Source organism: Strix uralensis, chromosome 18, assembly GCF_047716275.1.
Source record: "Strix uralensis isolate ZFMK-TIS-50842 chromosome 18, bStrUra1, whole genome shotgun sequence".
In the NCBI taxonomy this organism is placed as follows: domain Eukaryota; kingdom Metazoa; phylum Chordata; class Aves; order Strigiformes; family Strigidae; genus Strix; species Strix uralensis.
The window spans coordinates 14,879,846-14,907,733 of NC_133989.1; the positions used below are offsets into that span (position 1 = coordinate 14,879,846).

The following is a 27,888-nucleotide window of genomic DNA, read 5'->3' on the forward strand; positions in this document are numbered from 1 at the left end:
TCCAGGGATCACCCGCTGGGCGATTTAGCAGGTGATTCCATCCTCATGGGCAGCCTTTGAACCACACCTGGCAGGGAGGGTTTGGGGCAGTGGGCAGCGCCTGCCCTGCCCCAGTGCCTCCGTGCAGCCACCCCTTCTCTGTCCTGCTCCGTCCCCTCCTGCAGTTCCCATGTCGTGCCCAGTGGGCTCACAGCGATGCTTTAGATCCCCTGTGTCACAGCCACCGGGACAAAAGTAAGAAGGCTCATGAAATGGAGGGCCTGGGAAAGCTGTGCCTTCAAATCTGCCCGAGGGCATGTCTGTGTCTCAGAAATACTCTTCTTAAATTGTGAATGTGGATTCTTTGCTGCCTGACTCTGAGTTCAGGGATGCTCCTTCGGATCACCTTTGCAAACTTGAGTCTGTAAAACCTTCTTTTCACTGTTTGATGAAGAAAAACTACAATTTCAGTATAGTTCCAAAAAATTTCCATGTGCCCAAACCCCCAAAGCCGGCACCACCAACTCCCATGAGCTCCTGCCCTGCTGCTGCCAGGCCAGCAAAGCCACCCCATGGCAGCCTGATGGGGTTACAGGTCCCCAGGAGCTGGCAGGGGGATGCTTGGTCCTTCTGGAGACCAGGAGCATCTGGGAGGGAGGCTTGTCCTGGGGAGTGGCAACCATGGCTGGGAACTCCACTACATATAGAAAGCCTCTGCCATATGATAAATGCCCCCCGCCCCTACAAAAATAAATTGCTTCCTTTTTAAATCCTTTCCTACTGTTCCCCTCGTATTCGTAATAAGATGATCGGTGGAACCAAAGATGTGGCTGTTACTTTAAAGGATAAATTAGTTTGACTCTTAACTCAATAATTAAAACTGTTATGGCTATGAGCCTGCAGGGATAATGTACTATTATTATAGTCATTTGTTTCAATTAAATGCTTACTGATTTTACAATAGCAGCTGGGCACCTGTGTGAGATAGCTATTACTCTGAACAAGACATCTCAAATTCCAGCAGAAATTTGTCACTGCACTAAAGCATGTTACATAGACCATGAAAGTTTATTAGGAGCAGTTACAAATCGGGAAGAGGAGGGGTGGTAATTGGGGATATATTTTCTTATCAGCTTCTCTCTCTCCTGCTCTCTCTCTTTTTTAAGTAAATCATCTTTAAGCATTTCAGCTATGGTGATGCGTTTACATTTAAACTTCAATACAGAAAAAGCCTGCTGGGAAAACTTTGCTTCAAAGCTGTTCAGCAGATAATTTCTTTCCCTGGTTGATTGTGATTGTAATGGCTTGTTCTCAGGAACAAACCTAAGGAGAGGTAAGCTGTGCCGCCGAGGAGCCTTGTGGTGACCCCTGGAATAGCTGCTCCTCTCGCCCAGGGAGGAAGACCCTGGCTGGGGAAGGCTCCAGCAGCTCTGCTCAGCCCACCCATGTGAACTCACTCCGGGAAGGGTGGCAGTCATAGGATCATAGAATGGTTTGAGTTGGAAGGGACCTTTAGAGGTCATCTAGTCCAACCCTCCTGCAATGATCAGGGGCCCCTTCCACTAGACCGGATTGCTCAAAGCCCCGTCCAACCTGGCCTTGAACCCTTCCAGGGAGGGGGCAGCCACAGCTTCTCTGAGCAACCTGTTCCAGTGCCTCACCACCCTCACAGTAAAGAATTTCTTCCTTATATCTAGTCTAAATCTCTACCCTCTTTTAGTTTAAAAAAAACTAAAACTGTGTCCTGTCACAACAGGCCCTGCTAAAACGTTTGTCCCCATCTTTCTTATAAGCCCCCTTTAAGTCCTGGAAGGCTGCTCTAAGGTCTCCCTGGAGCCTTCTCTTCTCCAGCTGAACACCCCCAACTCTCTCAGCCTGTCCTCACAGGGAGGTGCTCCAGCCCCTCTTTGTGGCCTCCTCTGGACCCGCTCGAGCAGATCCATGTCCTTCTGATGTTGGAGGCCCCAGAGCTGGACACAGTACTGGGGGTGGGGTCTCACGAGAGCGGAGAAGGAGAATCCCCTCCCTCAACCTGCTGGCCACACTTCTCTTGATGCAGCCCAGGACACGGTTGGATTTCTGGGCTCCAAGTGCACATTGCCAGCTCATGTCCAACTTTTCATCCACCAGTACCCCCAGCCCTTCTCTGCAGGGAAGCCTGGTGGGAAGCCTGGTGGTCCCCACTATGTGCTGGTCTCCCCAGCATGTGGGGCGATGCCCGTGGGCTGGGGCTGTGCCATCTGTCCACTCCCGCTGGTCTTGGCCATCGTCTTTTGCACTTCCTGCTTTACCCAACTCTGCTTTAGCTCGGGGGGCTGCGGTGCAGCGGGGGTCAGCCAACACTGTACGGCGAGCTCGAGCCAAATTTCTTCCTTTCCTGCTGGGTAACATCTGCAAGTACTTCGGCACAGATCCCACCTGGGATCGCAGCCCAGCCGGCAGCCGGCGAGGCTGGAGCAGCTTGGAGCATCACTGTTCCACGTATGCAGCAAGGGCAAAACACACCGTGGGGGAATGACAAGAACGTCTGAATTTCTACTTCTGCCACCAAAACATGGTGATATCTTCAAGGTGTGGCTGAAACCAAGGAATGCAGGAGGAGGAGGAGTAAAAGCCCATGCAAAGGGAAGGCAGAAGGTGGTTACAGGGATGGGACCTGCCTCAAAGCTTCAGCTGGGAATTAGGATCTTGCAGGAGAGGATATTCAACAACAGCAGCTGTCCCTGCCTGAGCCCCATGTCTGTTGGTCAGTGCTGTAGCCCTTAATGCTGGAAAGAGCTGCCTTTTACATATGGATTTTGGGGGGCTCTTAAGTTGCAGCTCGACTTGACATATTTCAAAACATGATCTTTGCTAGCAGAGCACCCAGGTCCCCAACCAGGCTCTTCCTCGCAGTGTTTTGTCACTCACGCTGGATTACCCTTCTCCCCAGAAACAAGGGGCGCAGAGCATGTGCTGTTTGTCAGCCTATTTTTCTCTTCTTCTTAGGATTAGCTAGAGCGTTTATAGGCCTGATATGCATATTCATTAAAAAAATTGAAATATTGTGGAAAAAAAGAAGCTGTCTTTGAGTTAGCACAGCCTTTGGGAATCTGCTAAGTAAGATGCACTTAATTACTTTAGCTATGACTACATCACATTTCACTCATGTTTCCTCTGAGATGCAAAACATCTTTTCAGTGGAGGCTGCAAACACATCCCGAGCCTTTTGCAGCACCTCGCGGTGAGCTTGTTGCGTTGGATGCCCGGGATGGAGACGGGATCTGACCCGGCTCTCAGAGCCACTCCTCCTGGTGACGGAGCTATCGCGTTTGCAGGACAGTTATTTAATTATGCGTGTGCTTCCATTGGACTCTGTGGGGATGCTGAATACTTTGTGGAGGGGGAAGGCACGGGTGCAGCCCACCTGGATGGACTGGTGTGCAGTGGGAGAAGAGGCTGTTTGCTTTAACAGGGGAAACGTTGCATTCGTTGCCTTCTTTCACTTTGGTTTGCCATCATTGCAATTTCATTCATCATTTACTTGCCTAATTAGGCCATTTGCTGCAGAGGAGCATCACTGAATCCTGCTGCTGGATCTCTCTTTCCTTGAGTCTTTCTTGGAGGGGATATCAACTCGTTTGGGTGCACAACTAAGGCCCCTGAAATAGCTCAGTGTCTGCAGGGTCTCACAGCAGAAAGCAGGACTAACCCTTTCCCCAGTCTGAGCAAAGGCCACCATCACCCTAAAGCCCACAGAAGTGCTGGGGCTGCACTAAAGCTGCTTGTCTTCATTTTCACCCCAAACATTTTACATCTAGAGGACACAAATGGCTTTTCCACTGCTCACCCTCTCCAGTCCTGAGGACGTTGGGAGCCATGGGCAGGGGCTGTGAGGAGCTGGTAGCCTGGTGTGTTGCTTCCAAAACTGCAATTTTTTTTAAAAAAGGAAAGTGGAAAGAAATTTAATGAGTGACAAATGGTGGGGCCGGATCCTGCCCCTCCAGACTGGCAGTCAGCAGAGTTGCATGCAAGGGTCATGGCTGTACATGTCCATCTGCAAAACCTCCTGGCTGGGGGGAGAAGAGGTGGAGACATCGAGAGTGAGAGAGGGGGTCAGAACCAGCAATATTCAGCAAAGGTATTAAGTAAAACCACCAGTTTTTAATGATGTAAAGAAATAGGCAGCTGCTTGGGAGAAGGCCTCTTGGGTTAAGATATCCTTGGGAGAGGGGGATGTCCCAGGAAAAATGCTGTGTCTCTGCTTTTTAAGAGAAGGCTGTGGTTGGGTTGCTGTCAGCAGGAGGCTTCTGCATGGATTCTCTGAGCCGGGGCTCAGGTTTCTGTTTTTTCCTACAAATTTTCATAAGCATTTGCAGCACGTGTCCCATATCCATAATTGCACTCCTGGACTTGTTCTGCTCTGATGCGTAAATAACATGCACTGTAAAGAAAAAGTGTATGATTACATATTTAATGGATAAACGGAGCCGTTGTGGTCTATTGGCCACATAATAAAAGTTTCAAAAAAATTGTCTTAATACAGTATTTACCCAAGAGACTGCCGTGGCTGCAAATGTGAATGAGCTATTTTAAATTTTAAAAACTTTTAAGCCACATTTCATAGCCTTCCCTATTCCTAAAACACCCGTCTTCTAAACTTTTTCTTCATTTAAATTTAAAATAAGGACAATAAATTATTCTTTTCCTTAGCAGCTGGCAGATCTTCTCCAGCATGAAAGGTCCAGATTAAACTGACAAAATCCAAGACAAATGTACCTTTTTCACTGGAATTTGGGAAGGAGCTTGCCGCTTACATGACAGATGGGTGCTGACCTGTCTTCCCACCTTGCAGGCTCCCCGTTGCTGCCTGTCTCACCCCTGGCCATTCCCATGACATTTGCAAATTCAATTGCACATGCAAAAATTGCCTCTCTGATGCCTCCTGTGCTGCCCATTGCCCATCCCCATCTTGCTTGGCTGCAACATGCATGTCCTCAATGTCTTTTTGGCGGGGATTTCCCATGCAGCAGCACGTGGCAAGGAGAGGCCAGACCTCAGCAGTAAGGCGGGTTTTAAGGGCACGTAAAACTTGCCGTGGTTCAAGCAGGAGTGAGTTTCCTCGACTCCACGACGGAGCAAAGCCAACCCTGCTGCCTCTGTGAGCTGGTGTTTCCTTGCAACCACCAAAGCGAGGACAGCGATCCAGCACAGCCCCTAAGTCAGCCTCGGTCAGACTTCTTGTGCTGTTGAAATGAAAGAAATTATTTTCTTCCTGCAAGTTAAATCCTTGCACTTAGTAATTAATACAGAAAAAGGGCAGATCTAGGAAAATCCGTTCCCCTGACACACACTCCTCTACTGATGGAGAATCTGAAAGAGAGCAGAACACGCTGTCAGGTGTTGTGTAAAGCTCTTGATTCCTGACCTGCAGCAGTAAATCTGGTTTTGCATTTGGATTTATTTCCTCTGAAGCCTACCGAGCCCTTGCAGGTCTTCCCTAGATTTCTTTCTGTATGTGCTGCTAATGGAGTTGGCAAGCCTCCCCTGGTAATGAGAGATTGCACCTCAGCGGGCTTATCGGAAATGAAGATTGTTAATAAATAAAGCCTGGGTCTTTAAACTCATGTTAACATTAATCAGATTAATATAAAAGAGAAAAAGTCTGGAATATATTTCAGGCAGGGCTTGCTCTCCCTCCCACTGGCTTTCTCCGTGGCTGGATGAGGCTGTGGGGCAGGAGGCAGCTTGGCTTTTCCCACAGGGGCTGCAGTGGGGCTGAGCCCTGCTACTGGGGGGTGGCTGGGCCAGGGTGGATCCTGGGGTGAAAATGGGGTTTTCAGCGAAAATGGTACGAACTAGAAATGGAGTCTTGGCTCAGCAGACAGCAGGGCAGCTCCAAAACCTTCCATGCACCTACAACATGGCCAGATTTGTCTCCATCTCATAGCATCTTCCCTCCTTGGCCAGGACAGGGGGTTGTTGCTGCTCCGACCCAGCCACTTGAACTTTGGTTTATGCCATGATATGGGGGGATATACACCTCACAAGATACTTTTATTTTGTCTAATGTAACATTCAACATTTCTTATTAGCCATATATATATGTTTCATTTTTCTTTCAAATCTTTCAAGAGCATTGGGCTCAGCAGCCTCAAGAGGCAGCACTTGTGCCGGTGGCCTTTGCCATGTCCGTGCAGCCCTGCAGCCGTGTGTGATTAGTCGCCTTTCGGTCCCATCAGATATCCCCTCACTCTCACATTATAAGAACAGATAAATAGGTATTAGGAAACTCTTCATTTCTGGGGACAACTCTATCATGTAGCCTCCTCCTTCATCTCTTACCTACACACGCATACTTCGCTTCTGGTTTCTTCCCTCACTGGGAAATCTTAACAGGCAGCCCATAATTTTCTTTGCCCTTGTCTGGACTTTTTTTTTCTGCTGCATTCATTTCAGTGGGATTGGAACTGGTCGCAACATTTAAAATTGGAAGAGTCATCTCCAGGAGGAGTTGTAATGAGGTGGTGACCACCAGCAGAGCTTGCCCTCGCTCGCTGGGGTCCGTCTCAAGGCATGTCATGGTGCTTGGGGACATGCAAACCTCTGGCTTGATGGTTGTGTCACAGCTTTGGGCAGACTGACGTGGTGGGAGCAGGGACCTGGGGTTCCACTGACTGCTTTTGTGCTTACTACTTCTAGGTTTAACCCCAGTAGCACTAGCGACCCGACAGCCGTACAGAGGGTGTGGGTGGGTTGGTTGTGGTACCTTCATAAGGTACACAAGCAGGTATTTTTTCACCTATGCAGTTACTAAATATCAATGCCGGGTGTTGCTCAGAAAGAGCATGTTTGGGGTCCACGGCCTCTGATGCCTCATCGCTGATGTCCCAGGGCTGGACTGTCAACCACAGGCCCCAAATACCCTGGAACAACATGTGCTGGTGCTCAGCGATGGCCTCGCGTGTGCAGCAGCAAGGCTTGGCTCCAGAAATGCCCAGGACATTACAATGCCCTCCCTTCTCCCGGTGATTTGACCAAGAATTGTTCCTTTATGAACTTTTCTTTCAGACCCCTGGTAGAGGTCAGACACCACTGGTCCCTGAGCCACCTGGACACACTGATGTACAAAGACATTTTAGCCCCTCTCTGTAGTCCCGTGGGCAGGGTGATGGCGCAAGCAGAGCCCTGGGTGCACGGTACTCTTGGCTTGTTTGGAAGGGGGCACGAGGAAGACTTTACCACCTGTGTAGAATAATTGTTAATAAGTTTGTCTTAAAGTGATTTGACAGTATAATAAACAAATAAATACATTTTGTAATTACCAAGTGATACTCTCCTAACTCAGATCCAGGAGATGGTCCACTCAGACGCCACGTCCTATGAGTCCAACCGGCAAGTGCCCCTGATCAATCGCCCCGGGATGTTAGCCGGCCCCATGAGCGCGCTCAGCCAGTCACAGCTGATTTCTCAGATGGGGATGCGGAGCGGTGTTACCCACGGTTCCCCATCGCCCCCGGGAAGTAAGTCTGCTACACCATCTCCCTCCAGTTCTACTCAGGAAGAGGAGACAGAGTCACATTATAAGGTACGTGCAGTCACGCCTGTTTTAACAGACAGCGAGAAAAGAGCAGATGATGTTTTTCAGTAAGGGATAAAATGCGCTAACAAGAGCACAGAATTTTGGTCTTTTTTTAAAAAATATGTATATATAGTGGGAGACTTTCCCAAGGATGGGAAGATTGTTTCCAACCTAGGGTGAAGTACAGCATGGCAGGCTAGCACACATGCTTGGGTTGTGCCTGCAGCAAGTTTGGCAGTCAGAGTTGGGCTGTTCTCTCCACGGTTTACCAGGTCAATCAAGCTGCAGAGTTTCCTCCAATGAGGGTTTTGATGAGAAAAACAGGTTCAGAGCTAACATTCTGCAAAGGCCTGGGTGCAAAATTAGATTTCTGGTGACAGGTAGAAGAGACTAAAACATGGAAGGAAAATAACACAGGGAGGGATTTAACTGAGATCACCATACATGGCTTGCTAAGGAAAAAAACCACAGAAATAAAAAAAGGAAGAGTCTTCTGCCTTTTAGTTCACCCAGACAGTGTTTTAGGTAGTCAACAATGTCTTAGTGGCACAAAGTCTGCCTCTACAGCCAACACAACTGCTGCTGAGCATGGTGTCAAGAAACCCAAGGATTTCCTAGGGTTTTGGGGACATCTTGGTTGTCGCCCATCTTTCTCAAGGTGCACCAGCAAAGCAAACAACACATGCTGTGTTCCATGAGTCTTCCGTCTGTTATTTACTGAGGGAAAATTGCAGCAATCACAGGGTTGCTGCCTCAACACCCAGTGGGTCTCCATGCCTACAGGTCAATCACTGGGCTCCCTGGGGGACTTTGATTAAAGCCTCTCATAGAAAACCTTCTCCTGGAAGGTGCTGATCCAAGGATGACACCAGGAGCACTGGGATTGTAACCTTATCCCACAAAAATATATGGTTGTGACAGGATTTGAATGTATAACCAGAGCAGCAAACAGCACAGAGACTGGAAAACTAGGAAGATGCTAGGACTGAGCAAAAACCTTTCCCTTTCCATGGAAATCCAGGCAAATATATTCACATCAGTCCTGTAGTTTTTCCTCTGTTGGCAGCTTTCACTTCAGACTGGTACATATCAAAGCAGAGTGCACACATAGATGCAAAAACAGCTTCAGTGGAATAAAACTGTAAAAAGAAGGGATACACGTGATTGAAAGTAGATGGAGTTTCTCAAACTCTGCAATTCCACATGGTTGTGCCACTGGACCCCACTGTCTGCCATCTCCCAGAGCCCATGTCACACAGCTCCAGGCAATTACCTGGGAGCTGAAATCTTTCATGTCACCAGAAAATGAGTTTCAGCTTAGTTACACACCAGGTTCTCTCTCTCTGCTTCTTTCAGCATCACCCAGCTTTCCTCCCTGCCATCTGGGGCTGCAGGAGTCACTGGGGAGGGAGGACATGGCTTTGGGGTTGGATCTTCTGTTCATGTTGAGCCAGTGATGCCCGTGGGGGTAGGAAGAATTTGGCGACGTCCAAATTATGACAACTTGCAGAGATTTTAATTTTTCCTAATTCTAAGGGCATGCCCCCTCATTTTTCTGCCCTGTAAACTACCCAGCAAGACAGGTGGAAGAGGAATGATGTATTTGATGGAGGAAGGAGACCATAAGTGTAAAGAAAGCAGCAGAACCGTGGTGTGGCCTGCAGCTTTCTGTTTGCTTTCTCTATCTACACAGCTGCTGTATTCACCCATCGGTCATTTTTCATTTGGCCATTAAGGGCCTTTCTGCAACAAGTCATCGAAGCAACATCTAACAAGCAGAAATTAATCTTGTGACCAAGAAGGTCACACATTAAGGAAATGGGTCTGATGCCAGCAGGTAGTTCAGGTCCAGCAGGTCCTCTGAGCTAGGGAGCTCATGAGTTTAGGAGGTCTCCCAGCCTCACTGATGCATTTATCTGCCTCATCGCTTCGGGGGGGCTGTACACGGGAGGGAGAGGTAGTTACAGCCCAGATTCCAGTTGGATTAGCGATCTCTCTGCATAGTTATCAAAATCATGGTGTCCATGGGGTTCCTGCTCTTCACAGGTTCAACATCTAAGAAGGCACCAAGCCACCAGTTTATGGGATCACATCTGTCACCAGTGAATTGCCCCAGTCCACATCTGGTGATAAACATACCTTCTGCTGCCTCTCCAGAGCAGGTCCGTGTAGGGGCTGGTGGCTACACACTTCACCCCGCTGCACAAGCCTTCACGATCACTTTGATCATGGCTTAGCCCTTGGGGGATGCAGTTGCTGGCTCACCGGGGCTTTCTTTTAGCCATGAACGTGGCTTAGGTTGTTCAAGCATCTTCTGCAGTCCAAGGCTGGGCTGTTGTTTCATCCTGTGCTGCATCACAGCTGGTAAACCCCAGGAAAACCAGGCAAAGTCCTGATCTCTCTGCTCCCTCCTGGGAACTGATGGCTCCAGGCAGCCTTTCAGGCAGTGTCTGGTTTCCATAAATACTGTCTGCCCTTTGGTGCTGCCTAAGCAGGACCGACTGTAAAACCACTGTCACGGCTGTGTTGCATTGTGCCTGTTCCCGGCTCCTTCGCTTGGTCAACGGCTGTGAGGGGGGCAGGTCCCCCCCACGGCACTTAAGTGAATCAAACAGGATCACAGTTAGTTAAAATACCATCTCACTTGCTAATGGGCTGAAGCCCTGTCATGAATTTTTTTTCTCCTAATAAGCTGGCCTTTCACCTCCAGGCCTCCCATTCAAGCCCAATTGGGCAATTTTAAATTAAATGCAATTTTTTTGGTCTCTCTGCTCATTCACTAATGGTCACTGTCTGTTTGACAAATGTCACTGCGCTGATACTGAACTTAATGACCAGTCAAGAGCTGCTGAGCAGAGAACAGGAGTGCTGCTGCCCTTTCCTCCCTGTGCCTGGCCTGTGCCAGCTGAAGTGAAGCCTCTTAAATCCCAGTGCTTCCAAGCACACAATCAAATCAGCAAATCCATCATGAGAAAAGGCCTTTTGCTCCCAGCACTCACTGGGACACATAGTTTTCACAATGGCTTGATGTTTAGACCTGTGTCAATTGATTTTTTTTAAGTTTTTTTTTTAGACCTCTAAGTGACAGACTGGGCAACTTTCTAAGGAATATAATTAGCCCATGCACCTGGTAGAGCAGGGACTGCCGAAGTCAGGTAGTGGCTGAGCTCTTGGTGCTCGAGCACAGTAGGTCTGCAGGCAGAGGTGCTGGCACCCTGTTTGCCCTCGAGGATCCAGAGTGCAGCAGCCAACTGGCAGCAAACGGTTTTATTCTCTGCTGTGTTTAACCTCTGGTGTATTTAGTGTTTCCTCCTCTATAAAATAAGGGTAACAGTGCTTCCCTGCAGCGTGAGCTTTCACTGACCACTGTTAATGTGTTGAGAGCTTTGATGTATGTCCAAGTGCTTTCTAGGGGTCTTTTCCTTTGCACACCATCACACAGAGGCTTCTGCAGTCCCGTATATTCAACGGCCTGCCCAGGGCATCCCAGCGGAGGCTCAGCCGTAGCATCTTCTTTCTGTGCTGCCTTCACTGGAAGCATCCCTGTTTCCAGCCTTGCTGTTTTACTTCCCAGCCCAGTGGCAGTGTCTTGTGCCGAGCAGCCACAAAGTCCAGCTGCTGCTGCCTGTGTCCTGCTCCCCTTGGTTCAACCACTTACAGGGCACTGAGTGTGGGTGCAGCCCGACCTAGTCACCCAACTGCACCCGGAGCAGTTGTAAAGAGTGAGCAGTGCATGCAAAGCATTTAATATATAACATTAAAGTAGTTTATTGCCTGGATATTTTTCCTGGATAGGGGTACATACCTGTTAGCAGGGTGAAACAAATTTCAGATGGCCCCAGTGTGATGGCTGATGTGTTGCTGGTGCTGCTTGGTCAGTGCTCGCGAGCCTCCTGCCTAGGGAGTGGGGAGGCTGAGCCACCAGCACACGCGTGGGCGAGGAAAGTCAGAAGCAGCTTGCAGAGGAGGATTATTAGGCTGGAAATCACAAACCATGTGGAAGCTGAGTTTGGAAAAATTCATGGACTGCTAAAGGGATCTGGCTGGGAAGCAAGGCATTTGGAGAGGTCCCAGAAGAAGACCAAGGAGTGAGTGAGCTTGTGATGCCAGGGAGGAGGAGGGGGAAGGGGGCTGACCAAGGATGAGTGTCTGGAAAGCCTCAGCTTTGGAGCAGGGACCACTGGAGGAGCAAGGGGTGAAGCCAAGTTGTGAATTAGGCTGTGAGGAGGCACCCAAGCCAGGCTCAGGCATGCACCAGTAGTTTGTGTAATGATCCCAGAGGGTCATGGGGGCCAAAGAGACCCTCAGGGCTGCTTCCCTCCTCGCCACGCTGGGAGCCCTCTGCCCGTGCCCTCTCTCATCCTCTTTGCTAACAAGCTGTAGCAGGGACTTGTATTGAACTACTCCCTGCTGACCGCTAAATTCCATCTCTTGGTTTTGCAGGTTACTGGAGAGAAAAGACCATCAACAGACCTGGGCAAAAAGCCCAAAAGCCAAAAGAAGAAGAAAAAGAAGGATCCCAATGAGCCTCAGAAGCCCGTGTCAGCCTACGCCCTGTTTTTCAGAGACACACAAGCAGCCATCAAAGGGCAGAACCCCAATGCTACCTTTGGAGACGTATCGAAAATTGTTGCGTCAATGTGGGACAGCTTAGGAGAAGAGCAAAAACAAGTGAGTTACTGATCTCTTTTTTTTTTCTTTCAACTGTTGAAATGTATTTTTCCACGGTACAGAGCATCAGAGCCTCCCCAAGCACACTCGGAGCATGGCCAGGGGCTTAAACAGGCTGAAGTGTATGCACAGAAACGAAGGCTATTTTCAGGAGCAGTGCTGAAGTGCCCACTGCCACTCCAAGCGATGCTCGAGTGGTTTGCATGCTGCACTCCCAGCTCTCAGCCCGTGGGGCAGCGATGTGACCTGGCCCTCGGCCACGTCCTTGGGGTGCCCTGCACACAGGTCTTTGCCACCCGCACGCCCCAAGGAGGGGGGGGTCTGACCCGTGTCTCAGGCAGGACAGGGATGGGGCTGCAGAAGGATGCTCTAAGTTGGCTTTGCCTCTGCCCCCTTTTTAGAAAAACCTCTATTGTTACATGAGGAAGAGCAAATCTTTATGACAACTAATTATTCTTGCTAAGATCATACTTTGCAAAATCATCAGTGGCCTTTCCCTGACATGGGTTTTTTACAGCCTTAGACGGGACATGGGTTTGTATTTGCTTATTTACTTACAAGGAGTGACGGCAAACCAACTAAAAACTGTTAACTCTCTACATCACTGCCCTCGAATCTAATGTTAACTCTTAGGAATGAGATGTTTGAAGTGGCCTCGCAGAGGAAAACTTTCTGCCCCAAAGCTGTCACTGCTTTCAGCCTGCTTCATAGAGAGACTTCTACGTCCTGCTTTAACTGTTTTGTTGATTCTGAGTCAGTTACAAAAGCCTGTAATTGCTTGTTGCCTATTGAGAAAACCCCAGGGAACACTTTCCATAGCAAGTATGTCTTTTTATCAGGCAAAGCGAGATCCGACACTGTGTGATGTGTCTCTGAACCCAAACATGCTTTAACTGACAATCCCCATGAGTGGTGAACCCTTCTCCTAGAGCCTGGCTGCCAACTTCAGGCTGGCTCCATCTCCCATTGGGTGACCATGGCCAACATACAAAGCAGCTACATTTGGGGAGGGAGCAGCAGGGAGGAAAAATCATTTAAATGGAAGTTATGCTAGGAAATAGTCTTGCTTTCCACCCCGCACCAAGTCAGGCATCTTCTGGGATGAAAGCCCTTACTTGAGCATGTCCAAAGAAGGGCAACAAAGCTGGTGCAGAGTCTGGAGCACATGTCATACGAGGAACGGCTGAGGGAACTGGGGGGGTTTAGTCTGGAGAAGAGGAGGCTGAGGGGAGACCTCATCGCCCTCTGCAACTCCCTGAAAGGAGGGTGCAGAGAGGGGGGATGAGTCTCTTGAACCAAGGAACAAGCACCAGGACAAGAGGGAATGGCCTCAAGTTGCACCAGGGAAGGTTTAGACTGGATATTAGGAAGCATTTCTTTACAGAACGGGTTGTTGGGCGTTGGAATAGGCTGCCCAGGGAGGTGGTGGAGTCCCCATCCCTGGAGGTATTTAAGAGTCAGGTCGACATAGCGCTTAGGGATCTGGTGTAGTTGGGAACTGTCAATGTTAGGTCAATGGTTGGACTGGATGATCTTCAAGGTCTTTTCCAGCCTAGACGATTCTGTGATTCTGTGATTCTTGTAATCCATTTGGAGTCTCCATACTGTGCAAAATGTTGCTTTAAGGTTTTTATGATCCTCCCTTTTCTCCTCTTTGGATGGATCGCTGGGGGATCATGCAGGAATTTCTCGTGCTGAAGAAGGGAGGAAGATCCCCTCCTTGTGCAGCAGGTTGTCCCCAGACCTGCTGCCTGGGAAGCTGCAGGGCAGGGGCTGTGTTTGGGCTACTGGTGCAAGGCGTGGGAGGTTCAGGAGCATGGAAAAGCTTTTATGTCACCTCTTTCTCCTGCTTTCATCCCTCCCAATGTAATGGTCTGCCTCTCCCTTACTCCATCTGGTTACAAATAGCTGTGTAGATTGGGCACTGAGCTCAGCTGCAAATGTGGTTTATATAATGGAAGTGCTGGTGCGACCCTGACTCAGCGCAGTGCAAATGCTCAGCTCTTAATTAACAGCAGGGATTAAACCAGTCCGTTTATCTTCCCTGCTAACTCTCCCTTCTTCTCTTTTATGAGATAGTAGCAGCCTTGCTGTCTCTTTACACACGCTTTCTAAGTGGCTCCATTTCTCCCTCTGTAATTGATTTAATTAAGTCATTTGTTCCTTGTCTGAATGCTTAAATATTAACTTCCTGGCTTTGTCTCCAGCTGTATACTTTTCTCCCACGACAGCTACCTCCCTGCCCAGGACTCCGGCTGGAGGGACACTATTTATCTTTGGCTCTGGGACCGTATTGCTGGTTTGTGCGATGTGGCACGTTCACTCTTGAAGTGTTTGGCTGGAAGAGAGTTTATTTAGTCCCTGTTTGCTTTCCTCTGCCAGCATCCCCAGTCAAGTTTGTTTAGATTCATAAAGCATTGGAAAGGAAAAAAGGAAAAGAAAAAAAAAAGGCATTAACAAAATATCTTTAATATGTGAAAACAAGTGCCTAGGCTGTCCTGCAGATCCTTTCTCCCAAGGACTGTAGGACAGGGTGCATTCACGATGAAGGCAAGCGGCCCGTGCCAGGCGCTCTCTTGGCACATCTCAGGAGGGGACAGTGACCGAGCAGGACATATGCAGCAGTGACCAAAATCCTGCTGGGATCTGGGAGTCCAGGCTGCACCAGACCATAGTTCAGCTCATCGCTGAGCAGGAGCGTCGTTCTCTGGGGAGGGGTGGAAGGGTGGAAAAGGGAAGTATTTCACCTGGTGCACTACTCCTAGCTCTATTGACAACAGAATTTCTTCATATTCTTACTGCAGAAAGAAGTGCAGAAGACAGCCCGAGGAAAAGCCAACACAGTGATGACAAAGTAGGCAAGCAAGAGCCAAATCTGGACATTCTTGCTCAATTATGACAAAGGTTTTGGTTAAAGAAAGTTTCCCCTCTTCCTAGAATGAGAAAAGAGGGTGGATTTGGGGCCGTAGGATCTGATTTAGGGCTGGCCTGTGGTCCCAGACTTGGATCTCTCACAGGCCCTGAGACATTCAGGGTGGGGCTGGGGCATCACGTCTCCAGAGGACTGATGTGCAGACCCCAGCCCCACCATGCAGTTATTAAGCAGTCCTTTACATCACTGTAGTTTCTGCTTCAGATGAGGTTTACAAACCTTGTTTTCCACCTTCCAGTGGGTGCAGTGTTTCCCCAGCCCTGGGTGGGTTTTGGTTCCTGCCTGCCTGGAGAGCAGCAGGCAGAACAGGCAGGGAGCAACTAGGGAGGGGGTTCAAAGCAAGCTGGCCAATAAACCCAACCTCAGCCAGGGTGTTTTGGACTTGTGAACCCCTGCCACATGTCAGGAGCCCTTGACACGTGCCCTGCTGTGCCTGCAAACGTGTCCATCCCTCCCTCCCTCCCTCCCGACTCCATCGTGTACACAGGAGTTATGCAGAGCGTGGGGTGGCTGCTGTGCCAGTGCCAGAGGGATGAGGAAACCCCAGTGCCAGTGGCTTGTAGCCATGCTGCTGGTGCAACACAGCCAGTGCCTGGGGCCAGGAAGGGTGGTCCTATGCTACCCCCCCAGGCAGGCAGAGCCTGAGCCCCGCTCCAGCTGCGCTCGCCCCACAGACGCTACGTGGAGCATTTCTGCAGGCAGAAACCAGACGCCACCTCTTTGCCAGGTAGCTCAGGCCGGCAAGCAGAGGGTTAATCCTCTGCCATTTGTGCTGCTAATGATTATATGCACTGTAATATCAAAGCTGTAGCTATTTATTTGCCATTGAGCAGGTGCTGCTGCTCCCACAAAGCAAATTTGCTTTCTCCTCCTGATGAAACAAGCAAAATAAAGGTTGCTCACGTCCCATTTCAGAGATGGTTTTTCCCTGTGCACTAGCTGAAAGACAAACACCGAGCGGGAACCGGAATGCATATTATGCAAGAAACCATATAATCTAGGAGCATCTTTGATTTGGCTGCTGCTGTCACAGACATGTATTTCACAGAGAGGCTTCCCCCCCCCCCCCCCCTTTCTTTTGTTCTTACTGGTTTATCATTTGTGCCTTTGTCATTTTGTTCCTTCTTCTTCTCTTCTCAGCCTCTTCACAATGAATCTTCATTTTCCCTCTGACACACTTGTATCTAAATTTCCTTATTTCCTGCCTTTTTTTATTTATATCTGTTGCCTGGTGATTTGATCATGCTGTGGAATACAGGATTAGCAATCTCCGTGTCCTTGGGTACTGCTCAAGGACACCTGTTCGGCAAAGCGCCGTTTTCTTCCCCATTTTAACCCCTTCCAGTGTGGCCATGCGTGCATAACAGTAATAAATAACAATACCTTTAAATATCTTCAGCACTGCATTAGCAGGATGTTGTAATCTTCATTCTTCAACAGCTGGCGTGGCCCTTTCTAAGAAGCTTACATGGGAATCTGAAGAATGTGACTCAAGGGAAAAAAAATATTAATACGTACTCTTTGAACTTTGCAAATAGTTTAACAGCTGTTCCTGTAGAGATAGCTTAGACTTTGGTGGAGAGTGAAATGCTAATTCAGCCATTATCATCAAATGGGGTACCTGTCGTAGTAATCCGCCTGCAGCTCCAGGTCCCTCCTCAAGGCTCACAAAATCCCATTCCTCAGTGTTATTTTTCTTCATTAGTAGATACAGACCAGCGTTCGCAGCGTTATCCAGCGAGGTTTAGAAGGGCTGCCTGATTTGACAGAAGAATTTGAGCCCTACATTGGAGCAAACTCTGCTAATTCACTAGGCATGGACATAGTGTTCACAGCCTGGTCCCAGCTCGTGCCACCTGGCAGGGCTGCAGCCCCCTCCGCGCCTTCCACAGGGCCACCAACTCTGCCACAGGGCATCTCCGCTCAAGAGCAGGTGACACCCAGCCCTGGGTGGCTGTCCTCTGTCAGGGGGATTTCACTTGGGTCAGAAGCCTGGAAACTCTCCAGAGCATATTGAGAAGTCACCAGTAGGATTTGCTTTTCTCTACCACGGTCTCTTATTCCCTCTGTGAGCACCTTCCCATTGCCCACTGTATTTTGGGGGAAAAGGATGTTGGTTTGGAGCCTGGGGAACAGTGCCAAGCTGACAGTTGCAGATGTCTCTGGAACCTGCTTCTTTTCATTAGGAAATCCAGCAACAAATCCAAAGCACTGGGGCAGTATTTCCCTAGAACCTGGAAACTCAGAGCAGAGGCTTCAAGAAGTTCCTGAGCAATCTGCTGAGTGAGCCTCAGGCTAAACCAGGGCTTCCCATCCTCAGTGAGCAGCAGCAAAGTTGGACAAAATCAGCATTTCCAGTTGAGTTTATGAGTGTGGGGACATACTGGGGACACAAAGGTACTGGAGTTCTTGCCTGCAATAGCCCCACTTCACCAGGACAGTTCAGTAATGCTAAGGGACTCAGTGGCCAAATGCTGATGTGGTTTTCCCATACAAATGCACAGCTTGGAGAATAACACAGCGTTCACACTCCAGGGATAAATTACCCAGCAGAAAAATTCCTCACTCAGCAGAAAATAATAGATCACCCATCTAATCAGATCTGTCTGCTTGTTGAACCTGATACATCACCTGGTGACGGGACACCGCGTATATCTGTGGTGGGACAGAGGTATCTCAGGCCACCTGTAAAGCTGCGTTATGACAGAGCCACCGCAGGGGAGAGATCCCATGGGACCTACGTGCAGGAGGTGCTGCCTGGCAGCGTGGCCATCAAACTGCCCACCTCCAGCATTAGAATCATAGAATCATTTAGGTTGGAAAAGACCCTTAAGATCATCGAGTCCAACCATAAATGTAACATTGTACGGAGCTGTCAGCGGTGGAGCCACCACTGGTTGGAGTTTCCTGCTGCTGCCCCAAAGCCCTGGCAGGGAGGGGCTGGAAGAGTCCAACCAGTTGCCCTGGCCTGGAGGGAGGTTTCAGGATCTTTTGGGTGTCAAGGAAAGCCATGTACCAGAGAAGGATGAAAGCACCGATCCCAAACAAGTTTTCAAGAGAGGTCTGGTGGAGACCAGGATAATGACAGGGAAGATGTGAAGGGTCAGAACTGCTCTTAAAAGCAGCTCTGAGGGTGTGACTTCTGTTCTTGGAGAGCAAGATCAGAAGTGGGGAAGATGAATGTTGTGTGCTTTTCATTGGAGGTTAGGGGTTGGATTTGTCACCCTCTGTTTCATTTGGAGTCTTCTGTGGGTTGTCCTGAGAACACACTTGTGCCCTCACATGGAGTGACAGATGACTTACACCCAGGTGGCACCATGAAGTCAAGGCAGAGGAAAGCAGGAATCTTTCAGGGTGCTTTAATCCATGGTAATTGCTACTTGATTATGGGTTTATCCACTCATTCTCCAAAGGACTGCTTCACAACACTGTATCTCCACCAGGGTAAAGGAGAAGCTCTCCTGAAACCATGCAAATAGTTCCCATAGCCAGAGCCTTTTATGTAGGTGTCTTGAGGGATGTCAGATACTCAGCAGCTCCTGTGCCATAGCTGGGAGAGCCTGAGGGAAGCGGAGCACCGCTTAACCAGCAACCTCATGATGGGCATCATTGACATGCGCCTCCCCTGTCTGAGCTTGTTGACCTCAGGATTTAGCAATCCAGACTGTAGGTATTAGTTTGAAGGAGATGTGCTGAGATTCACACGGTAGCTTGAGTTAGTTGGTTTTATAGTGGGGAGGGACAGAATAAGTCTTCCCCAAGAAGGGAGCAGGAGGGATACAGAGGAGAGTGTGAGTAGGTGAGGAAGAGTTGAGAAGGAATAAGGATGACATGGCCATGTTTGCTATATGCATTCTCGATGGCTGTGTGGAAGCCGTGCACAAAGAGAAGGGTGGTGTGGCAGACACCACCGTGCAGGGAAGAAGTACTTTCGAGTCATCTTATGAATAAGCCATAGACAATGATGATCCCAAGAGATATCTTGCAGGAAAGTGTATAATAGTTACAAGAAAAACCCTCCAGATTTACAAGCAGAATAAAATCCAAATTTATACATTTGGGGGAAAAAAAAACCCCAGTCATGGAGTCATAGAAAGGAGGGCAAGGAGAGACTTAAGAGGTCAACCACACCATACTGCTGCCTGAAGTCAGGATCATCTCTGCTTAAGCCATTCTTGATGGATATGTGCCTAATCTGTTCTTAAACCCTCAGTGGTGGAGATTACACATCTCCCCAGGCAATCTCTTCCCGTGCTTAATTATCCTTACTGTTAGGAACGCTTTCCTCTTGCTTAGCCAACATTTCCCTTGTTACAATTTAAGCCTATTGCCTCTTTAGTAGATGCAGAGGATCGTTCAGTGCCTCCTTTGCTGTATCGCATTTGGAGGCTGTGGCTCCTCTTGGTCTTCTAGCTGAATAAACTGAGTCCTTCAGCTCTCCTCCTGGAGACCTTTGCTGCACTTTTCATCTCTTGTCTCCTGGCAGCCTATCTCTTTTCTGAAGCAAATGCCCCAAACTCCATTTAAGATTGCAGCAGAGACCTTTTCACTTGGGATCAGTGGACCCCTTGATTTCTTGGGGAGAGTTTGGGTTCTTTTCATCATTCCCCAGGCTGGGGAAGCAGCGTTTCTGCTGAAGCAGGCGGGCTGGGATGCAGAGGTTACCGATAACAGCTCCGGCTGTCATTCAGTGCCTGCACGACATGGAGCTGTTCGTGGGCGTCAGCAGGGTTTGGAATAATTGTCTTCTCTAATTAACTGGTTATCAAACAAGAACATTTCATTATGGTACAATTACTAGCTGCTTTGCTGAGACACAGAGGTGTCAGGATTACGATCCCAACATATGCTTCTTACAGCTCTGATTTTTTGTTTTCATAATCGTTAACTATTTTTGCTCCCCCCCCCCCAACCCACCCACTCACTTAATGACTAATGAATCCTCCTGCTAACGAATAAGGAAAATAAATCAGCGGGCATGGCAGGTTAGAAAGAAAAACATGCAAAATGTTTTGAGGATCCTTAAATCTGATAAATTACTTTGAAATTAAAATCCCAGGGAGAAAATGGGATTTAATTAGAAAGTAACATGGTTTTGTCAATGTTTAAATTAAAATTTTAAAGGTTATAAATACTGCACTAGAGCTGCCTTTACACAGAGGATTCGTGAGAAGTTTTGTTCAGATCTGCTCTTCCCACGTCAGCACGGCATTTCCCCAGCATCGGGCTGCGGTTTCGCTGCTCAGTGTCCTCGATGGAGCGCTGTGTAGGTGCAGGAAGCCCTTGGGGATGGCTTTTTACAATGAGGATGGTGAGACACTGGCACAGGTTGCCCAGAGAAGCTGTGGCTGCCCCCTCCCTGGAAGGGTTCAAGGCCAGGTTGGATGGGGCTTTGGGCAACCTGGGCTAGTGGAAGGTGTCCCTGCCCATCGCAGGGGAGTTGGGACTGGATGGTGTTCAAAAGTCCCTTCCAACCCAAACCACTCTGTGAGTCCATGGTCACAAACCAGATAATCCATCAGGAACCTTCCAGAGCCGGAGAGAGCATCACAGTGAACACCCCTTGGGCTCGCCCTCTTGCCCTTCTCTGTAGCCCTGCTCGTGGCCAGGGCTGGGGCAGGGGCTGGCCCGAGCAGCACGCAGGCTCCTTCTTGGAGCAATCCCCCTCTCCCTTCAGGAGGATGCGCTACTCGGCTGCCCCTTCCCAGTCTTGCTGCATCAGACACCACCCGGCAGCGCTTTCCAAATACAAGTGAGGCACAGTGCCTGCTCGCTGTCTAAGAGACAAGGACAGATGAAGAGTGGAAAAAAAAAAAAAGGTGTAGCAGAAAAAGCAAGTGATGGGGATGAAGATAGGCACAGAATTTGTTGGTTATTCATTTATTTGCATTTAGGTTAAGGAAGTCTCATCCACCCGCCCTCTCACTGTCCATGAATTGCAGGTTTTTCTCCTGACAAGTCTTCCTATTAATTGAATTTGTTTCCGCATAGCTATGAATACTTTGATTTCCCACTGTCCCAGATTTAAAAAAAAAAAAAAAAAAGGCAAAAAAAAAAAGCAAAAACGCTCTTGGTATTTTGCTGTTGCAGAGGGAGAAAAAAAAATGTTTTCAATACATCAGGACCCAGCTATGGCCACTGTTATACCGGCCTGAGACACAAGAATTCATATTTCATTGCTGTGCAGGCATCAGGTAGCACATCTGAGAGCATCTGTTAGCAGCAGAGCTGGTGGATGTCCCACATTTCTGTTTCACAGTAAATGCTGTGGTGGTAGCACCGGTGTCGCTGTGATGGGCAATGGACATAAGTGAGGTGAGAATTGTAGAGAAAGGTAATAGCTTTTATTAGAGGAACAGGTACAGTTTGAAGAAATAGTTGCTTTTCACGGGCAAACTCTTCTTCAGGCTGACATTTTGAAATGTAATTTCGTTCTGAATGAAGCAAATATAATACTTCCTCAATACCATAAAGCCAAAGACAAACTTAGGAAAAAGCTCTGGTTCAGAAAATTACTGTCTGAGACCTCCAATGTGTCAAGTCAAAATGTTTCATTACAGGAGTCTCTCTGATTTAGAAATGAAAATAAGGTTTTCAATCCGTTTTTAATAGAATTTATCTGTACTCATTTTAACCTGAAATTCAAGTAACCGGATAGTTTAACGGCTGAAGGGTTATTTTCCCTTCAGAGGTCAGTGTTAGGAGGGAGCCTGGGGTGCTGCCATGGCCCTGGAAATTTGCAGGGGCAAGGAGCTAAGTATCCCTACTAGGCACTGGTGTTGTGACTGTTCAAAGCTGTCGTTGTTTTTAAAGCAGTACTAAATGTATGCAAATCTGTTCTAATTGAGATCAACTTTCCGTGCACCACTTGAGGAAGGCTTTGAGTTTTCAGCGGAGGAGAGGGCTGATGGGTATTTTTCTTGGGAGTTTCTGCCTTTTTGCTGAAATTTTTATTCTGTTTTAAAATATTCTTCTTGCTTGCTCAGTTTAATCTGTTTAAACCCATGGGCACTCACGCTGCTTGGGACAGGCTGGATCACACCATTATTTTTACATACATGGAGGACCAAACTCTGGGCAGAAAGGGGACCAGCACTGTGAAACAATCGTGAAGCATGTCTCATTGTGGGGGAGAGATGGAAGAGTAAACAATAATTCATGCTTACAAAGGTGGTTTTTTTTTTTTCCTCAGGGTAGCAAACTCTCCAGATACTCACTGTTTACCTGCAAGGCCCAGCTCCCCAAGTCATAAGATTAAGCAAAAATCTCAGCTTTTATATGATGAGAAAGCACTTCCAGCTGTCAGGAGTGCAGAGAAGAGCTGGAATTTTGGGCTCTAAAAGCTTAATAATGGGAAAGCCAAGAAAACAAATGAGTACTTTAGGATTTCTGATGTCTCACCATTTTTTAAGCTAGTCTTATCATTTGGAGATTTTGGCTCTTGTCTTACTCTTCCAAGAGCCTGGATCACACTCTCCCCAGATCCTGCTGGGAAGTGATTTCACTGAGTTTGCCCTATAAAATCAGGCTATGTCTTACAGCAGACGTGCATAAGTATCTGCCTGGGCACGCAGACTGCTCTGGCATGCAATGCCTCCAAAAATCCCAGCGTGGTCCAATCCAGGAGGGTCTATTTGCTTGATTTGGGGTAAATTCCTCTCCAGCAGAAATGAGTTTTTCATGCACAAGTGCATGCAGGAATGGCCTCAGTGGAGTGGGGTCCCACTGAGCAGGCAGGATGCAGCCAAGCCCAGAAGCACCTTATTCTACTTTATTAATTATTATCCATTGCTTTGTCCTTTCAGGCGTACAAGAGGAAAACAGAAGCCGCGAAGAAGGAGTACCTGAAAGCCCTGGCAGCGTACCGGGCCAGCCTTGTCTCCAAGGTACAGCCCACACTCGCACAGTCGTGGGACGTGGCAGTGCTGAATCAGTTGCAACTCACGGGACTCTCCAGGGAGGAGCAAGTTTATAAGAAGCACAGTGTAATCATGCTATCAGAACGGATATCAGTGTTAGCCACCTTCCCGAGGAGCTAGAAGAAATGCTCAGCAGCACGGTTAGGGTGGGCACTCAACTGCCTTCTGCCTTCAGCACCCTGAAACAAGACCCCGCTTTGGGTTGTCTTCATCAGCAGGGGAGGGGTGTCCGTGCTCGGGGACAAAGGGTCCCCACTGCCTGTCCCCACCGCCAGTGGCTGTTCCTTGGCTGGCTCTCGGGGTGTGAGTGCAGCAAACGAGAGAGCACTGTGAGGGCAGGATGAGGCTCACCATGGGTGACACTGGGGACTGGCCCAGGGGAAGGTGACACCGCAGCCCTGGACTCCTGGGCCAGCGCTGGGCAACAGCCAGGGGCCAGCACCCTGCCTGCACCCTGGTCCAGGCACGTGGGCTGTTCCGGCTGCTCAGGACCCTGGGTCCTGCTTCTCCCGTGCACACTCAGCCAAGAGCAGGGGTTTTAGGGAGTAAAACCCATAACTGTGGGTTGATGAACGTGTGAGCTCACACATGCTTAACACAGTGCTGTCAGGCAGAACCCAGAGAGCCCATTTCAGTGCCTAATAGTGGCCTTTCGGGGTATTTCAAGTCATACAGGAACTCCCGGTGCTGCAAGGCTGCACCTGGGACAGCAATGAGGGCCAAGTACCTGCCCATCCCAATCCTCCAAACGTGGACAGCCATCCGAGGGGACCTCACACCTTGTCCTCCTCCATGCCTTCAGGGAGGGGACATGGACATTTGCTGCCTGGGAATTTGGGGTGGCTCCTGCTGAGCTCGTAGGCTTGCTGGCTCAGGGGGTTGTGCTGCCCTTGGGTTGTATGTGTATCAGGTTGTTTTCCCTTCAGAGCTTCTCCTTGATACTATACCACACCCTCAGTACCTGATCATTGCATTCAGCTGCCATGGGAAATAATGTGATGTCCCAAATCAACCGTCATCTGCAGGACACATGTGACTGTGGTGGTGGACTGGAAAGGCTCAAAGCCAACCGTTAGCTGTCTTTACTTAGAACAGCAGCAAGGACAGAAAAAAGGAATGGAAAGGATTGTTTGGGGGGTTTAAAAGCTCTTCTTGGTCTCTCTGGAAATCCCTGAGGGTCTTGCCTTAAATGTGCCTAGCAGCAGTGTGGGGCAGGTAGCATGGAAGGCATGGAGTCACCATGCTCCGTGGTTTCATTTTTCTCCAATGACCAGTTCTTTGCAGAAGAGCAACTTTTTTTTGAGTAAAACAGCACGGTGTGATCCCAGCTGCCAGGAGAGAAAGGATCTGGAGTATCATTACAGAGCCCATCACAGGACAAAAACCTCATTGTCCAAGCCAGAAAATGTCCCGTCGTTGTTCTCTTTTTCCTTCAGAAATGAGGCCACCATTGTCCTGTGTATTATAGACCCCACCAGGGCTGCAGGGGTGCACAAGATTAGGAAAGCAGATTTTACTGTCCCATTCATTTTCTATTGGAAGCAAAAATGATTTTGTCACTCACCTACGTGGACCTAAGGAGTGAGCTGCAGGCGGGCGGTTTATCTCCGCACCAGTTAATGCCCCTCCGGTGCTCCAGGCTCTGCTGAAGGCACAGTTGAGTTACTGGACTTTAGTTTCCCAGATGTGGCTACTGCACACAGCCTGTGGTCACCCAGTGAGCCACAGGGCTGGAAAGGCATGTGCTGGCTGGTGGGAGAGGAGCAGCAGCCACAGGGACTCCGGGTAGCTCGGTTGGATGGATAAATGTCTCGGGATACATAATGATGTTTCCTCCCTCATCACCCTCCGTTCTGTTTTCCCACAGAGCTCTGCCGACCAGGGGGAGACGAAAAGTTCCCAGAGCAATCCACCTTCCAAAATGATCCCCCCCAAGCAGCCCATGTACCCGATGCCGCCGCAGGCTTCCTCGCCCTACCCTGGCCTGGGCTCGTTCCTGTCCCCATCGGACCTGCAGAACTACCGTGGCCACCCCCACCCCAGCCTCTCCCGGACCCTCACCTCCAAACCCATGCTGCCCAGCATCAGTGCCTCCCCGCCACCCTCCTTCCAGATCAGCCCCCCCCTCCACCAGCAGCTCTCCTTGCACCACCCGCAGAGCTCCCTCCTCAGCCAGCCCCTCAGCATGCAGCAGGTCCCCCAGCAGCCCCTCCTGTCGCCCCCCATGGCACTACAGGTACAGCCCCCCATGAACGCCTCGCCTCCCGGGCAGCAGGTAGGTGCTCAGGGGGAGAGAGGGTTTGCAGCATGAACTGCACTGTTTCCCCTCTTCCCGTTGGGTCTGTTGGTTTTTGGATGGTTTGGGGATGTTGGATGTAGATGTTGTCCCCAAGGGAGTCTTCTCCTGGACCCATCAGCTTGCAGATCTCATATTTTAGGGGTGACTTTTTCAAGAGTGTTGAGCTGGGAGCACAAGCACCCCCACAAATGGGGCAGAATTGTGCAACCTGAGCAATGAAGGGGAAGCTGCAGGAATTGGGGATGCCCCTGGTGAAAGCTCCTTGTGCACATGGTCCCCCAGCCTTGTCTGGGGGGGGGTTTGCTGGTCATCTGAAACAATGGGTTGGATAGTCAGTGAGAAACCCCTCTCACAATATTGCTGAGAGAAGCAGGGGCTGGAAGGGCATAGGATAATAGCAGGGATCCAGGGGGGTTGCCACGAGGAGGAGAAAAAGGACAGAGGGAATGTCACAGACAAAATATAAAATCAATATTTTTCTAAAGACTGCCTGGCAATAGGAGAAAATCACTTTTGTGGCAGAGAGCCGAGAGCATGCAGTGTGTGCTTGCATGTGTGCTTATACTAACGGCATAGCAGCAAAGCAAATCCTATAGATGGGTGCTATGAATGTGTAAAACCTGCTGAAGCAAACCATCCTTAGCCATGCCCAGCTCAGCCCGGCAGCCCACACGCGGGGAGCCAGCCTGTGGGGTCAAAGTCTCTCCTCTTTAAAGCTGATATTCAGAAAATGTATCTAGAGGAAAAATTGGCTGTAGCAAAAACCATTTCCTATACCTTATACTTGCCAGTATATGAAAGAGGAGATGAGTGGTTTCCAGAGTTTCTCCATCTGGAATATGAACTGGACAAACTATTCACAGTAGAGGACATATGCTCTGAATTCACAGCTGCTACCATTTATTTGATGATACTTTTAACTGCAGTATTCACCCAGCTGGATGATTAATTTGTGTTTCACATGTTTACTAGCTATAAATCACGAAATTCATACAGTACTTTAGCAATGAACAAAGCTTTCTTTCCCATAATGTGACCTATTCAGTTGGGGGCTAACTCTGAGAAAACAGAAATTGTTAATTTAGGAACAGATACTGCAGTGGAAGAAAACCAAAGGAGAGCAGGGATGTGAAAGCACAGTTATACCTGACCATAATAAAAAGACAGCACATGTGGGAGGGTCAGATCCTTAATCAGATTTTAATCCTCAACCTGTTCAGGGTATTCCAAGTAATTTCTCCAGCACGGTGATTGGGCTTTAGCTCTACAGAAGCAAGAGTGGCTTCCGTAGTTCAGTGGTAGCCTACATCCAGAAATGAGCATAAAAGGAAGATGAGCATTCAGAAATTAGCATAAAAAATGAGCATCCTCATCATCACTTTCATTGGGGTAGTTGTTGTTGCTGAGGGCAGCATTTTGTGAAGCTTCATTCCATGTAAATTTGTGTATAAAAAAGAAAAAGTAAAGAAAAAAATACCCCCACACTGCCCTAATTTGGATATTTTGGACAAAGTCTTCTTCTTAGTCAGGTCACTACCATGGCTCTTGTTTATATACATTGCCTAATGTTACCTAATTAAGCCAACCCCCAAATATCCAGAAATCTAATCAGCTTTCAGGTAAAACCGTCCTGCAGCGTCCTTGTGCAATTGCTAGCGGTGACAGCTGATGGAGAGAGCGTTGCTTGTGTGGATGTTCCTTACCTTGTTACTGTACGCTGTGACGGGCTAACGCATTACTGCAAAGGGGGCTGCACCTGAACTGGAAAACGGTTTTGACTGCCAGGCTGCTGGTGCAAAGGCTTTCGTGGCTGCACGTCTTCCGCAGCCATTCACGACCCCCCAAGGCAGGAGGTCCTGAAATACAAGAGGGGGGAAGAGGGGTGGAAACCAGATGTTGCTGCTTTGACACCTGCTTGCAACCACTTGTGTCCTGCAAGGTCCCACCATGGTGGTTTCAGGTCCTGCGCTTGGACCCGCGGCTGTCCCTGGGGCTCCCCCTGCACGCCGCACTGCCGTGTTCCCGGGGCAATGCATGTGAACTTGTTTATGCAATATTATCAGATCTGCTGTTTCTCCTGCTGTGTATATACTCCTATACCCTTCCTTTCCTTTCCACCCTGCAGGACTTCTCACATATTTCGTCTGAGTTTCAAAACAGTGTCGGACCCCGTTCGCCTGGTGCATCAAACCCTCCAGGAAGCACTGAGTGGGACAACGACTACCCCAGCAGAGACTGTGGGATTAACCACTGCAGGCCAGTAGACAAAACAGCACATTGCTAATGCCCTTTCTATTATCTGAACTGTGACAGTGTACAACTGCTGAGAATCTGCCCTAAAATGTACAGCAAGCTGGTAGGCTAATTATGGTCAATGAAGTTCAAGGCTTCCTCTTCTCTGTAGGCTCACTGAAGTGATGCTGTGGAAGCAGGTAGCTTAAAAATCACAGATAAATTCTTCACTGGGCAGGAAGAGGTTTCCTTTTTTTGCATTTCCATCCCATTAGCAATGGAGGAGTTGGGCACG

General features: G+C 48.8%; 1 protein-coding gene across 3 annotated transcripts in view; it reads left to right on the plus strand.

Annotated features, from left to right (window-relative positions):
• The window catches only part of TOX2 (TOX high mobility group box family member 2), a 154,449-nt gene that overhangs the window by 120,593 nt on the left and 5,968 nt on the right, over positions 1 to 27,888 (plus strand). For all 3 annotated transcript variants that reach the window (XM_074888273.1, XM_074888275.1, XM_074888274.1), the window contains exons 4-8: positions 7,307 to 7,546; positions 11,984 to 12,211; positions 22,949 to 23,029; positions 24,930 to 25,337; positions 27,487 to 27,617. In XM_074888273.1, the coding sequence (XP_074744374.1) occupies positions 7,307 to 7,546; positions 11,984 to 12,211; positions 22,949 to 23,029; positions 24,930 to 25,337; positions 27,487 to 27,617 (1,088 nt within the window). The remainder of the gene's footprint in view (positions 1 to 7,306; positions 7,547 to 11,983; positions 12,212 to 22,948; positions 23,030 to 24,929; positions 25,338 to 27,486; positions 27,618 to 27,888) is intronic.